This window comes from Argopecten irradians, chromosome 10 (genome assembly GCF_041381155.1).
Source record: "Argopecten irradians isolate NY chromosome 10, Ai_NY, whole genome shotgun sequence".
NCBI classification, from domain to species: Eukaryota; Metazoa; Mollusca; class Bivalvia; order Pectinida; family Pectinidae; genus Argopecten; species Argopecten irradians.
In genome coordinates, this window is record NC_091143.1 from 32,077,439 (window position 1) to 32,093,864 (window position 16,426).

General features: G+C 34.6%; 1 protein-coding gene across 2 annotated transcripts in view; it reads right to left on the reverse strand.

Annotated features, from left to right (window-relative positions):
- The window catches only part of LOC138333665 (insulin-like peptide receptor), a 75,939-nt gene that overhangs the window by 33,594 nt on the left and 25,919 nt on the right, over positions 1–16,426 (reverse strand). For both annotated transcript variants that reach the window (XM_069282193.1, XM_069282192.1), the window contains exons 3-7: positions 4,627–4,808; positions 3,890–4,055; positions 2,297–2,395; positions 1,348–1,495; positions 426–637 (exon numbers count right to left, since the gene is read on the reverse strand). In XM_069282193.1, coding sequence (XP_069138294.1) covers positions 426–637; positions 1,348–1,495; positions 2,297–2,395; positions 3,890–4,055; positions 4,627–4,808 — 807 coding nt within the window. The remainder of the gene's footprint in view (positions 1–425; positions 638–1,347; positions 1,496–2,296; positions 2,396–3,889; positions 4,056–4,626; positions 4,809–16,426) is intronic.

Consider the following 16,426-nt stretch of genomic DNA (forward strand, 5'->3'; position numbering starts at 1 on the left):
ATAATATGTATATATATTCTGATGGAAAAATTGTCCAAAACATTTTCACAAAGAAAATATGCAAATTATGTAAATCCTGACATGATGTAATAAGATGGATGAAGTCATTTTAGAACGATAATCATGGCACAGAAATTAAGAAGTGAAAAGTGAAAGTTACAAAAGTTTGATTTAGAAAGACACGTATCTAGTAAATGAAAATAACAGTTATTTAAACTATTCATCTAAAATAGAAATAAAAGATTTCATTCACATACTTTTTTCCCTTTGTGCATCTATAGATTTCAAATTAAACACCCTAAATCCACATAAATCAAAAGCCATTATGCAAGTAAAATGGCCAATAAATATCCTTTTAAATAGTATATATATATTTTTTTTAATAGAAAAATGTTCAGACAGACTTAATGAATGAAGTGACGTACATGGCATTTGATCTCCATTGTTTGTTTCCGAGATGTCATTTTCAGCCTTTGCATTCATTTTCACTGAGCTTAGGAGATCCGTGATCTTGTTGTAGCAGAGCTTCCGATTGAAATGAAAGAACATGCTACCATTGAGAATTTCTAGGTTGTTTTTGGTGTTTTCAGGAAACAAGTTCTCAAGATTGCTGTTGTCGTCAACCATTAGAGCATACCTGAAATAGAAAAAGATTTTTTTTTAAATTGTTTGTATGCTACTTTCAACCAGCATGTAAATGAGAGAAAGAATACCCCATTCACAGATGTGATCCTCGGTTTAAAATATTGTAATGCGCCCTCTTGTTTGTGCAAATAATTTTGAATCCTTACATGTCATTCTTCAAGACATGAGTTCCCATAGAGATTTTGGAGCCCATCATTAAATACTCTTGTTGGCCCATATAGTAGTGTGAAAATCTGAAGAGCAGAAGAAAAATAGAATACCTGGGGAAAATCCACATGGCTGCCCAGGTTACCTCATTTGGGGACTAGAATCTCAGCAGTATTGTCTATGGGCAAGTGTGTAACCACAATACTGCCTGACCATCCTATCTGATCTCAGTTTCATCAACATGTCTTCACATTAAGGAATAGGAATAATTCATGTACCACCTGATACCCGACAATGATTGTGCGGGATTAGTATCTCCAGTGGAGATGGAACCTAACTTTATTTGTAATCTGAAATTACCTTAGCACCGGATATCATCTTTTGACGTCATTCCATCACCAACAGAAACAACAAACGTTATAAGGTATCATGTGGTACATGAATTAGTCCCATTCCTGAATTTAAAATTCTTCATAGAAAAGCATTAGAGAAGTTACGGGGGACCTTAAGTAATGTTGATGAGCCGTGTCCAGTTTACCATGTTAGACTACTTACTTGGCATTGTAGAGTGTCATGCCCCCAATCCTCCGCAGGCTCCTGAAGAAGTTCAGAGATAGCAGTGCATGGGAGGCATGGATCCAGATGTATGTGCTAACTTCCTCAATCTGTCCCAGATTCTCTTCCAGTTCCACCGCAATGTTACCTAGGGAGTATCAAATAAATACTGAACTAACCTAACAACATTTCAGTCACTGAATAAACCTACCAACATTTCAGTCACTGAATAAACCTACCAACATTTCAGTCACTGAATAAACCTACCAACATTTCAGTCACTGAATAAACCTACCAACATTTCAGTCACTGAATAAACCTACCAACATTTCAGTCAACATTTCAGTCACTGAATAAACCTACCAACATTTCAGTCACTGAATAAACCTACCAACATTTCAGTCACTGAATAAACCTACCAACATTTCAGTCACTGAATAAACCTACCAACATTTCAGTCACTGAATAAACCTACCAACATTTCAGTCACTGAATAAACCTACCAACATTTCAGTCACTGAATAAACCTACCAACATTTCAGTCACTGAATAAACCTACCAACATTTCAGTCACTGAATAAACCTACCAACATTTCAGTCACTGAATAAACCTACCAACATTTCAGTCTCTGAATAAACCTACCGATATTTTAAAACCTACCAATATTTCAGTCAATGAATAAACCTACAGGTATTTGAAAACCTACCAATATTTGAAAACCTACCGATACTTCAAAACCTACCGATATTTCAGTCAATGAATAAACATACCAATATTATTTCAGTTAGTAAATAATGATATAAAAATTATTTTCTGAAGTTAATATTTAGAAACCACATAAAGGTAACAAATTAAAAATTCCGAAACCTTCCATTTAGTTTAAGTGGTAGCTCAAAATCACCAATGAATTGTAGATTCTTATATAGAATGTGTGTGTACTAAACTTACTTCCTGAGCTGATACGAATTTCCAGGGCTCCCTTGATGTATGTGCATCCCTTTAGTGACTGGGCTGCATCCACACTATCCACTCTCATTGGCGGGCAAACTGGCAATAAAAAATCATACATTTACATCTTTTACATCTAACGTCAAAAATATACTGTCATTATATACATAGAGAGAAGCACAACCAAAAAGAACTAGAACCAAGTAAGTCAGGGATATAAGAATAAGTTTTTATCTCAGAAATAAGTTTTTCAATGGAATTTAGTAGTATCTTCAAATCCTCTGAGTTTGATATAAAACAAGAGCTGTTGGAGAACAGCAAAGCTCGCCTATTCAGAAGAAGTTGATGTTCAAGTATTTACTATTTAAACATGGAAATATGACAAATTAACTCAAAAACCCCCTAAAGGGCCCCAAATTGGTTGTATTATCACGTTCAGCATCCATACACATTAGGAAAATAAAACCATAAACATTTATGATGACTTAAGCTTAAACAATTGACGAATCAGAAACTTGCTCAAAAACTTTAACGTGAAATGGGATGCCGACGCCGGGGTGACAACATTAGCTCCCCCTATTCTTCGAATAGGCGAGCTAAAAAGGTGAAAGAAGTTTAGATAAGAAAAAATAATCTAGTAAAAAAATGTGTAGTTAGAGAGGTATAGTTATTAAGTCCCTTTATAGAGTGTATGCTTAGCAAATATATTTTAGCACTTTTGGCTCAAGCAATGCCACGCTAAAATATGGTTCTGTGTTGTATTTTTGTATATCATTATATATGACCATTACCACAATTGTGCAAATTCATCATTTTGTTAATTTAACCTGCAGTTCCAAATTAGTTTTGCACTAAAATTTGATTCCGTGTTGTATATCTGTATATTGTTTATATATGACCATTTTTACAATTATGTAAATTCATCATTTTGTTAATGTAACCGGCAGACCAAAATTAGCTTTGCAGTTAAATTTGATTCCATCAAAATAAATTTGTTTACAATATATTTATCGTCAAGTAATCCTGAATAAAATAATTATGTCTACTGATAGGAATAATGAGATTTCCAGTAAGTGGTGGTAACTATGTGCTGGAAACTACCAATATTGATTTCCCATTAATCGTAGAGTACATGATCTGTGTGAAATTTTGATTAAAATTCCTTTCAGCAATGATGTAATCTTATAATTGAGGCTTGACCTTGATCTAGCAGCATGAAATATGCTAAAGGCATATCTATACATACAACTATAGGATTTCGGATTTGATTGAATATCCATCTAAAATGAAGCTTATGCAGTGCAGAAAAACAATCAATATGGACTTAATGTAACCTTCCTGTACTAAACTGAATGCTGCAGATTATCTGCTGTACAAATAACACATGGCATTTGACATTACTTGCCACCTAAGTCTAGCAATCTTCTTTCAATAAAACCCCAATCAGATTCAATGTTGCTTTTCAAATTAATTAACCTCCGTTAATGAATATTTTACAGCCATGTTTGTTAGATCATCTAAACCCACAGCTACTTCCATATAAGGTCTGATACAGACCTATAATACTAGGACAATGCCTCCATCATCACTCACCTTTTGGACATCTTCCTGGACATTTTTCACACTTGGAGACGTTGTTTTCGCTCATTCCAGCCGGACAGTCTGGAGCACACTCGGCCTCCGTAGTGTTAGTAAATGGGACCAGAAACTTGCCCATTTCCACACATTCCTTGTCCAGGAGACACCGCCGATTGTGAACCTAAAATAGAGACAGTACCAACAATATACATACAATTCAACTTGCCTTAGCGACCAACTCTGTATGACGGCCTGCTTAATACCATCACTTTTCTATGGTCCCAATTGACCACTTTCAATACAATCCAACCTGTGTATTAAGACCACTTGGCTAGAGAGACCAGTTTCCTTCAGTCCCTCGGGTGGTCTTTATAGACAAGTTTGACAGTTGTTAACTTACCTTTTTAGCTTTATTTTAAAATTTCAGGTTTTTAGCGACGGTCAAGTGCAATGACAATTGCTAGATGTCAATCCCTAACTGTCATAGATGATGAAGCATGGGTGTAATCAAGAAGTTTATATTTTTGATATTTAAATATGTATTGCATTATAAGTTGCGCATACATTCTGCATTCACGTCTGAAGACACATCTGAACTCTTCTAATTAAAAGGCTAGAAGAGTTCATTATGAACTTACAGGGGTCAAAGAGTTTAACTAGCCAAATATCCAATACTGTACTATTTGTTGATAGTTACTTTTGGATATAACAGATAATAGAGCATCCACTTTTTTGCTTGTTTTTGTGTTTACCTTGTAGGTACCCGGAGAACAGTGGTCGATACAGTGAGGGTATCCTTGGGTGCTGTCGATTACATTTTTACATGCTATACACTGCGAGGGCTTCGGTCCGTAACAACCTCCGAGACATTTGGGGTCACAGCACTGGCCTTCAAAACACATTCCGCTTGGACAGTTATTTCCCTTGGGACAGTCTGTGGAATAAATGATAGAATTACTCTCTAGTGGCATAAAAACATTTTCAAAATAAATTTCAAAATATTCAGCATTTATGTGATCAATACACCTTGATCTAAAAACCCTTTTCGACAAAATAATCCCTATAAATGCCCCACCCCCTTTTTGAGACCTTAAATCAAATGTAGACCAAAAATATAAAAAAACTTTAAGACCTCTTTATTTTATTTCTTTTGCCATTTGATTTATGGCTTGCTTTGTTTAATAATTCTATGAAAGGCTCTAGTCCAAATTTGGTTCTGGGCGCTTATTTGGTCAATTGAGGTAAGTATGTAAGTTAAATATTTCGATGAATAGGGATATTACTTTAACCAGGTGCAACAAATTGTTCATTTTCTCTGATGCTTCAACAGGTGTTCTAAAACATTAACAGACTTGATGTCATCAATTAATATCAGATTAAATCATGCAATCCTGGTTTTTTTTTTTTTTTTAAGGTTTTTTTTGTGTGTGTGGAAATTTCCAGGAAACATTTTTTTTTTTTAAAATTTAGAACACCTTTTAAAGCATCATAGACATATTGAAGCTAAGAAAACCTGCATCTTAAACATTGATGAGCTATATATATTATAAGTTTTATTCTCTCTATATTAACTTATTCACACTTGGAATTTTATAATGATCTGTTCAAGAAAATGTGTCAGCAGGGTTGAATGAGTAAAATCATTCCTTATTACTACAGAAACTTAATTTACTACATTACCTGGGAAATAAATGGCTTCAATATGTTTATTGTTAATAAATTTTTATTGTGTCAAACTCAATAATAATTTCAACGATAAAATATCCTGAGATTAACTACCATTGTAAATGTATGTATTCCAATGAATTAGAATCACAAGTTATGACATGTGTTCCCTATTTAGTTATCGTATGTTATCCTCAAAAACAAAGTGACAATACTTTGGAATACACCTGTATCTTACCTATATATGCCTTGCCAGACTTCTAAGTTAATAAGAGTTCAGAATTACCATGTTATGCTGCAACTTGCACTGGCAAATGTTTTAACTAACCTCAATAGATTTACTGCTTTTCTCACAATTAAATCAGTACATATTATTTAAGTACTACTTCGTAATTATTTGAATTTCAAATTCAAATAAAATTGGCTCAAATAGAATATTTTTAATTTTCTTTATTAATTAAGAGAAATGTTAAATCTTCTATTTGAATTATACCATATGAGATGTATTTATTATCATGTGGAAGTTCATCAAATTAACACAATGTAATTAGAGGCAACGCCTTCCATATATTCACTTGTAGTTTTTGTACATCCTATATGCATTTGGTACACTGAACATGGTACAACATATGTATAATTACAGCTATTATTCAACAAGATATTAAAATAAACATCCATCACTATTTTTTATATTCATTAGAATATCAAAAGATACTTCTGTCACAAAACTAAAGCATAACTATAGCTTTTTTAGCAAAATATTAAAACAATCTGTATTCTACCCAATAAGCGCCCCCTATCCGTATAAGCGCCTCTCCCCCTTTTTTCAGGCTTCAGTTTTCCTAACTTCAAATTAAATGCAGATTGAAAATATCTAAGATGCTCCACCGCCGACAGACCAAAAATGATATTCATCATTTGAACAATAATTGGTGTTTAATCGTGTATATGATAGTCTGATTAGTACATGCGCATTCAGTAGTTCATTTCATATAGGATATAGTGGTACGGATTTTTCCCGGGATGCAATTAATTATTTTTCATATTTTTACCTTGAAGTGAAATTAGAAGCTCAAACTTTTCAATGGTGGTAATGGTGTAAAGTAAGTAACTTTTGTAACTGAAGAAAAATACTAAATCGTCTGCCTCTGTTTTTAATAGTAAAAACATACCATTTGTCAGCGGTGGATCCCCCGGAGCATCTTTAAAACTGTGTTGGCTTCCTAGTTTACCCTTATATATATCTTTATTGTTTACTTTGTAGCAGTAACTTTATGAAAAGCTAGTCCAAAATTTGTTTCTGTTAAGCGCCCCGTGATTTGCTTCAACTTTTTTAAGCGTCCTTGGCACTTATTGGGGCGAATACGGTACTTCTATCACAGAACTGAAGCAATGATTATAGCTTTTATTTGTTAATATAATCATTCTATTGTTTTATTTATGATTAAATCTTCTAGTGTACAGAATGAAAAGTCACAAGTATGTGGGATATGAATGCAGGAATTAATACGCCCATATCGTCTGGGGCAACAGCCAGGCTTGCCCCCAACTGGTAAGCTTATAGTTTTTTTCGTCAATAGATGAAAATTATGTAAATGAATCATAAATCAATCGCCTATATAGTCCATCAGTGAAATAGTTAATCCCTATTCATTTCGAATTTTACAATATCGAGATGCTATTTTATTTTCACTGTGGTCACCGTTCCATAAAATCTAACAACAATGTAAGTAGTGCAAACTGTCACTGCTGACAATACACCGGAAAATTTATACAGACCTTTTTTTCAGGCTTCAGTGCTCTTTCTTTACTTCAAATTTATTTGTCATAAGGTAGATAATATACTAAGTATGGGCTCACTACCGTGAGTGCCCGTGACAACCGAAAATGCATATGCATCATTTGAACCAAGTAATGGTGTTTATTCTTTTTATGTCCATTTGTTATATGTGTGACCTGATTAGTTCTGTTTAGTTCATGCTCATTTCAAGTAGGTTCATTGTCATTTAGGGATATAGTCGTAACGAGTTTTTCCGGGATGCTATTAAATTAGTTTTACAGATGTTTTCCTTGGGAATGATTCTTAGAAGCTCAATAACTTGTCCATGGTGAAATGGGTTTGTAATGTAAAGTAAACTTTTTGTAACTGAAGAAAAACTTCTAACTCGTACTGCGCTCTGTTCTTGATTATAGTAAATACATACCATTTGTCAGCGGTGGATTCCCCGGTGCATCTTTAAAACATGTGTTGGCTTCCTCGTTTACCCTTTATAATATAAACTCTTTATTGTTTACTTTGTCTGCCAGTAAACTTTATGGAAAAGCTAGTCACCAAAAATTTTGTTTCTGTTTAATGCTGCACCCGTGACATTTGCCTTCTCATCTTTACCTTTTAAGCGTCCTTTGTGCACTTATTAGGGTCGGACGACCCATACCGGTATTCTATCACAGAGACCTGACAGCAATGATTATAGTCATTTGTATTTTGTTTAATATAATCATTCTATTGTTTTACTTTATGTATCTAAATCTTTTCGCTGTACAGAATGAAAGTCCAGTACATGTCTGGAGTTTATCAAGAATGCTGGTCCTATGAATGCAGGAAATAACCGACGAGCCACACCCACGAATCATTCCACTGGGCCCTGCGGCAACAGCCAGGCTTGCCTCACCTTCACCTCGCGTCTAGAATTAGTATAGTTTTTTTCGTCCAATTAGATGAAATTATGTTAATGTAATGATAATACATAAATCAATCGCCTATATAGTCCATCAATGTCACTGCTAGACAAAATAATACACCGGAAAATTTATACAGACAATAAATTGCAACATACATTATTTAATTGTAACATTATCAATGTAAACAAATTATAGATCTTTACCTATATCCTGTAGATTATTTATTAATTCTAAATATTCATTTAATACATCACAGATATGATTAAATGAAAGGAATGTAGAAATATGAATAAATAATCCTTTTCAATTTCACCACATTCTGCACTCTGTTTTAGATATACATATATATCAAATCAGACGAGGGCTTAAATTGATATCCTTAAGGCCTCATTGATAGGGCAAAAGAAATGTACCTGCAAGCTGTTCCTGTTTTATAATTGTATGAGGCGACTAAATCTTTGTTTTGATCCTTTCTTTTTCCATTAAACATATATACAGCTTTATAATCACATCTTTAGGACTTTTTGGGGCCTACCATGGGCCACATTTATCTAGAAATTCCCTATACAAAATTCATTTTGATCCCCAAAATGAGAGGTAAAAAGGATTGGTTTCTATTCAGATTCCATCAAGACTCTGGTACCTAATTACTTTTTATGACTGGGCAGCTCCTTCTTCCTTCAATAAATGGAGAGTTCTAGTCTGTTTAAATTAACTGCAATTAACTCTACCACAGCCTACCCTTTCCCTAACCCCAAATCAGGTAAAGCCTATAGATTGAACAGGTATCATTTAAAGATGCTGTAAGATTGTTTTAAACACTCTATAGTTACTCCCCATTTCCCTCCCCTTACAACAGATTAGGATAACTCCAGTGATTTACCTTACAGCAGTGAAATATCAAACTGTATTATAAAGGTATAACTGTCCCATAGCTGTCTCCAACCCTTGTAATAATACAAGTCTATTACAAACCTAACACCTGTGTACTATACCTCTCCCTTACAATAGCAGGTAACTTGATACCCCTGTACCTAAATACTGTATTAAATATTTAACTTTACACCTATATATAACTGTATACTATCTCCCTATACACAATAAATGTATCTACCCTCCCATCTTCATAGGTATCATAAAGTTTGGTATATTGCACAACCTGCAATATAAACCTCTCCCTTACAAGACACAGGTAACATCACACCTGTATTATAAACCCTCCCTTACAATACACAGGTAACATCACACCTGTAAATTATAAATCCCCTCCCTTACTATAAATCACACCTGATATTATAAACCTCTATAAACCTCTCCCTCATATTACAATAAACCTCTCCCTTACAATAGACAGGTAACATCACACCTGTATTATAAACCTCTATAAACCCCTCCCTTACAATAGACAGGTAACATCACACCTGTATTATAAACCTCTCCCATACAAGAGGACAGGTAACATCACAAAAACCTCCTCTCCCTTACAATAGACAGGTAACATCACACCTGTATTATAAACCTTATAAACCTCTCCTACAATAGACATGTAAACATCACACCTGTATTATAAACCTCTCCCTTACAATACACAGGTAACATCACACCTGTATATAACCTTATAAACCTCTCCCTTACAATAGACAGGTAACATCACACCTGTATTATAAACCTCCCTTACAATAGACAGGTAACATCACACCTGTACATTATAAACCTCTAAACCCTCCCTTACAATAGACAGGTAACATCACACCTGTATTATAAACCTCTCCCTTACAATACACAGGTAACATCACACCTGTATTATAAACCTCTCCCTTACAATAGACAGGTAACATCACACCTGTATTATAAACCCCTAAACCTCCCTTACAGTAAATACACTGTATAATAAAAGGTAACATCACACCTGTATTATAAAAACCTCTCCCTTACAATAGACAGGTAACATCACACCTGTATTATAAACCTCTCCCTTACAATAGACAGGTAAACATCACACCTGTATTATAAACCTCTATAAACTCTCCCTTACAATAGACAGGTAACATCACACCTGTATTATAAACCCCTCCCTTACAATAGACAGGTAACATCACACCTGTATTAGGTAAACCTCTATTAAACCTCTCCCTTCAATAGACAGGTAACATCACACCTGTAATACACAATAGACAGGTAACATCACACCTGTATTATTATAAACCCTCTATAAACCCCTCCCTTACAATAGACAGGTAACATCACACCTGTAATTATAAACCTCTATAAACCTCTCCCTTACAATAGACAGGTAACATCACACCTGTATTTATAACCTCTCCTTACAAAGACAGGTAACATCACACCTGTATTATAAACCCCTTAACCCTCCCTTACAATAGACAGGTAACATCACACCTGTATTATAAACTCTATAAACCTCTCCCTTACAATAGACAGGTAACATCACACCTGTATTATAAACCTCTATAAACCCCTCCCTTACAATAGACAGGTAACATCACACCTGTATTATAAACCCCTCCCTTACAATAGACAGGTAACATCACACCTGTATTATAAACCTCTATAAACCTCTCCCTTACAATAGACAGGTAACAATCACACCTGTATGTATTTACAGACCTCTAGTAACTAAACCTCTCCCTTACAATAGACAGGTAACATCACACCTGTATTATAAACCTCTCCCTTACAATAGACAGGTAACATCACACCTGTATTATAAACCTCTCCCTTACAATAGACAGGTAACATCACACCTGTATTATAAACCTCTCCCTTACAATAGACAGGTAACATCACACCTGTATTATAAACCTCTATAAACCTCTCCCTTACAATAGACAGGTAACATCACACCTGTATTATAAACCTCTCCCTTACAATACACAGGTAACATCACACCTGTATTATAAACCTCTCCCTTACAATACACAGGTAACATCACACCTGTATTATAAACCTCTATAAACCTCTCCCTTACAATAGACAGGTAACATCACACCTGTATTATAAACCCCTCCCTTACAATAGACAGGTAACATCACACCTGTATTATAAACCTCTATAAACCCCTCCCTTACAATAGACAGGTAACATCACACCTGTATTATAAACCCCTCCCTTACAATACACAGGTAACATCACACCTGTATTATAAACCTCTCCCTTACAATAGACAGGTAACATCACACCTGTATTATAAACCTCTCCCTTACAATAGACAGGTAACATCACACCTGTATTATAAACCTCTCCCTTACAAATAGACAGGTAACATAACACCTGTATTATAAACCTCTCCCTTACAATAGACAGGTAACATCACACCTGTATTATAAACCTCTCCCTTACAATACACAGGTAACATCACACCTGTATTATAAACCTCTCCCTTACAATACACAGGTAACATCACACCTGTATTATAAACCTCTCCCTTACAATAGACAGGTAACATCACACCTGTATTATAAACCTCTCCCTTACAATAGACAGGTAACATCACACCTGTATTATAAACCCCTCCCTTACAATACACAGGTAACATCACACCTGTATTATAAACCCTCTCCCTTACAATAGACAGGTAACATCACACCTGTATTATAAACCTCTCCCTTACAATAGACACGTAACATCACACCTGTATTATAAACCTCTCCCTTACAATACACAGGTAACATCACACCTGTATTTATAAAACCCCTCCCTTACAATACACAGGTAACATCACACCTGTATTATAAACCTCTCCCTTACAATAGACAGGTAACATCACACCTGTATTATAAACCCCTCCCTTACAATAGACAGGTAACATCACACCTGTATTATAAACCTCTCCCTTACAATAGACAGGTAACATCACACACCTGTATTATAAACCCCTCCCTTACAATACACAGGTAACATCACACCTGTATTATAAACCTCTCCCTTACAATAGACAGGTAACATCACACCTGTATTATAAACCCCTCCCTTACAATAGACAGGTAACATCACACCTGTATTATAAACCTCTCCCTTACAATAGACAGGTAACATCACACCTGTATTATAAACCTCTCCCTCTATAAACCCTCCCTTACAATACACAGGTAACATCACACCTGTATTATAAACCCTCCCTTACAATAGACAGGTAACATCACACCTGTATTATAAACCTCTCCCTTACAATAGACAGGTAACATCACACCTGTATTATAAACCTCTCCCTTACAATACACAGGTAACATCACACCTGTATTATAAACCTCTCCCTTACAATAGACAGGTAACATCACACCTGTATTATAAACCTCTCCCTTACAATAGACAGGTAACATCACACCTGTATTATAAACCCCTCCCTTACAATAGACAGGTAACATCACACCTGTATTATAAACCTCTCCCTTACAATACACAGGTAACATCACACCTGTATTATAAACCTCTCCCTTACAATAGACAGGTAACATCACACCTGTATTATAAACCCCTCCCTTACAATACACAGGTAACATCACACCTGTATTATAAACCCCTCCCTTACAATAGACAGGTAACATCACACCTGTATTATAAACCCCTCCCTTACAATAGACAGGTAACATCACACCTGTATTATAAACCCCTCCCTTACAATACACAGGTAACATCACACCTGTATTATAAACCCCTCCCTTACAATACACAGGTAACATAACACCTGTTTGTTTAACACCCCTGGAATCTCCAGGTAAACAGATGCACCATAAGCTATCAGCCAACAGTACTAGGCTATCATAAAGTCACATTTTATGATTATAAACAAAGCCTAGATCAAGGTCACACTCCGGTCCCCTGTACATGTTTTTCCAAAAGCCAGTCAAGCGTGAAGTTTACCTGGACAGAGAATACACAGACTTCCTCTAGTTATATATATATATATATAAACCTGGTATACAGTAGTACAGGTATGCAGAAAAAATGTAGGTGTGTGTATTAGGTGTATAGAGAGCTAGACATGTATCAAAACAAACTGGGAGCTGTGTTAGAGATATTATAAGCTGATGATTGGGCGAGATGTTTGTAGGGGTTCAGCCTGTGAGAACATAACACCAAACACACTGGCCAACACAACAACTACTACAGTGTATACTTTTAAGATAATCACAGTTGGTATGTGTATTAATTATAACTCTAAAAAGTATTTAGCCAGGGACTTTACACACTGGTACATATAACAGTGACCAAATAAAAATTCCACCGTTCATATAATTATACCTATATTCCTTTTTTATACTCCTATTGTTTGACTACACATTTCTTTATTAATTTTACCATCAAATAATAAAAGAAACTTTTTTTTCTCTCCCTGAATCACGTTTATAGAAAAATTCTAAAACAATGATATTAAATTATTGAAAACAGTATAATATGATATGTGTTCTTGCAATGGTTAAATATATTTGTTCCCCATATTTACAATACATGTATGTGTAATAGTGTTATTGTAATGTAATAAAGGAAGGCAGCCCATTGTAAATTCAACATTTATAGTCACACATTCCTGAAATAGCAAGGGATTCAACCCACACAAAGAAAATCACATTATCTTGTCCCGTCTAGGGAAAGTACATAAATGACAGTCAACAACAAGCTAATGATATTATATAAGACCACTAAACAAATTCTTCGCAGCACATTTCCTTGATTTTATGTATAAATACTAGCATATTGATCGTGAACCATTTCAATGTTACAGGCGAAGTTTTTACAGTTGGATATACAGTAGATAGGGTACATTTGTGATTAAATCAATATGCAAATTTTTACATACATATACACTAAAATATGCATGGTAATTGGTTATAATAATCACATCTCAGGGGACCAATGAAATTGCTTCCTAATATATATGAATATGTATTACAAACATCTTACAGGAAACTTGAGGGATATGAAAATTTCTCTGGTACGTTATGAGATATAATCATTCATTTTTTGTAAACATGTTCATAATATATCTATTTCACTATAATAACATATTCAATCTAATGCTGCATTTACATACATGCCATGTTTTTCTAGGGGTGGTAAGGGAGATTGATAACCATTTTAAGGGATTTTGGTCTCGAATAAGGGAGGTATACCTGCGACATATATAAATAAATTCAATATCTGCTTTTTTTTTTATGAAATGATTTACTAAAATTAGTAATTACTTAATTGATTTCTTTTCTTCAATCAAACGGTATGACATGAAAATCTTTAGAAAAGTTCGTTAAAATATATCTATAAGCTATATTTTAAAGTAAACATGTCCTGGTAATCAGAAAGCACCTTTTTTTTATCTCTTGCATAGTAATAGCTTGCTTGAAGCATTCAAACTAAAATAAAAATGCCTACAAATTAAACAGTTTAAACTGCATCTTTAAATGACCTTGGTTTTTGTGAAAACCCATTTAAATTCTTTGTAAAGCCATGTTGTTAGTAGATAGGGGCTTTCATGTCCAGGTAATAAAATACTTTATACCCACGATTACATGCAGGAGATGTAAATGGAGGGAATGTCAGATTTTTTTGGTGGTAATTGAAATAAATCAATACAAACCACAGTCTATTGATGTTTTCTCCACATAAGTTAATAAAATAATTTACCAACACATAACTAAATGCTTGTTACCAGGACTTCTTTTTTTAAACATAATGGGGAAATGCAATTAGATTGGTACTGAACTGATGTGTGGGTGTCAATGGTATATGTATATATATATGACGGACTCATCAACTCATCGAATCACATTCCTGGTAATCAGTCAACTGTTTGGAACAAACAAACTGTACAGATGGTAGTACCATGACATATCAGAGACAGTCTAAATAGATAGCAAACTTAATAAACGTCACATTCACAGTTAGCAAATGGTTTGGTACCAGGTATAGAAATTTTTATCATTTTCTTTTAAGAACTCAACAAAAATACTTTTTAAAAGCATTAATAACAGAAAATATACTGATAAAATAAAATAAGGATATTCTTTTGTTCTGTTGTTTTTCCATGTCTGAACATTTTTTCCCCTTCAGTTCAAAGTGGAGACAGCTGCATAGAGATATTTTGAGAAGCAAAATGTTACTGTTAGTTACAATTGCCACACAGTAAACTTTATGTACAGGTAAATTGTGTTCAAATTGCTATTTAGGACTATGAGAAAGTGGTCATATTTAGGAGGTTGGCCTTTATACAGGGGGTGGCTATAAGGCAGGTTTGATCTTATATATCTATATATAAATAATTGTCATACCTGTCTATAAAGACCACACAAGGGACAAGAGACTAGTGGTCTCTATAACCAAATAATCTTGATATGTGTTAATTATAAATGACCATCTGTGACTGTAAGAAAGTTGTCTTATTCAGCAGATGGTCATTATACAAAGGTGGTCGCTATCGAAGGTTCAGGGGTATAAAAATCCACTTGCCGAACACCCGTAGGGAACTTTTCAGTTCACGGGGCAAGTGAAAAATGTTGGTGCACTTGCCCTGGGCAAGCGACAACTAAGTGAATTCTTAACATAATTTCCTTTTGATGTTGGTGCAGCAAGTTTCATGGTATACAAGGTTTAACGCATAAAAAATTATCATTTAAAATAAATGATTATAATAAAACTCAATTTTCACAAAATGGAAAATAACAGTACAATACTGCAATAATGTTTTGGATATTTTATTTTCATGGGATAAGTAGAAGTTATGTTTAGTCAAGTGAATTTGTGCTTGAAATTTTTTTCACACGCTTGAGGTTTCATAAATTGATATTCAATCTCATAAAATGAAAAAAAAAAAACACTTTTTCATCACATTCCTTTCAGTTACATTAAAAGGTATGAGCCGACAAGATAGCTATATATGCTGGTCACTTCGTACAGAGATGACCTGATCGGCTAACTGGACGTCGCACTGGACACGGCATGGTCCTGGTTAAGACCTGGCTGGGCCCCAATCACTTCAGATTTAGCTGCAGGCTAACAGATGGAAAACAATCTATCATCAGGTGTTCAGGTGTAGCAAAGGTGTGAACTACAGGTAGAATATTACCAATAAAGTCAACAAGTAAGGTGATTTGGCTGACAGACACGGGCCAGCAAAAGTTGCTGGAAGCAGTCATCCATCTTGGTCTAATCATGAGTTTGAATGGACAGGAAACATCTAATAGACAAATAATG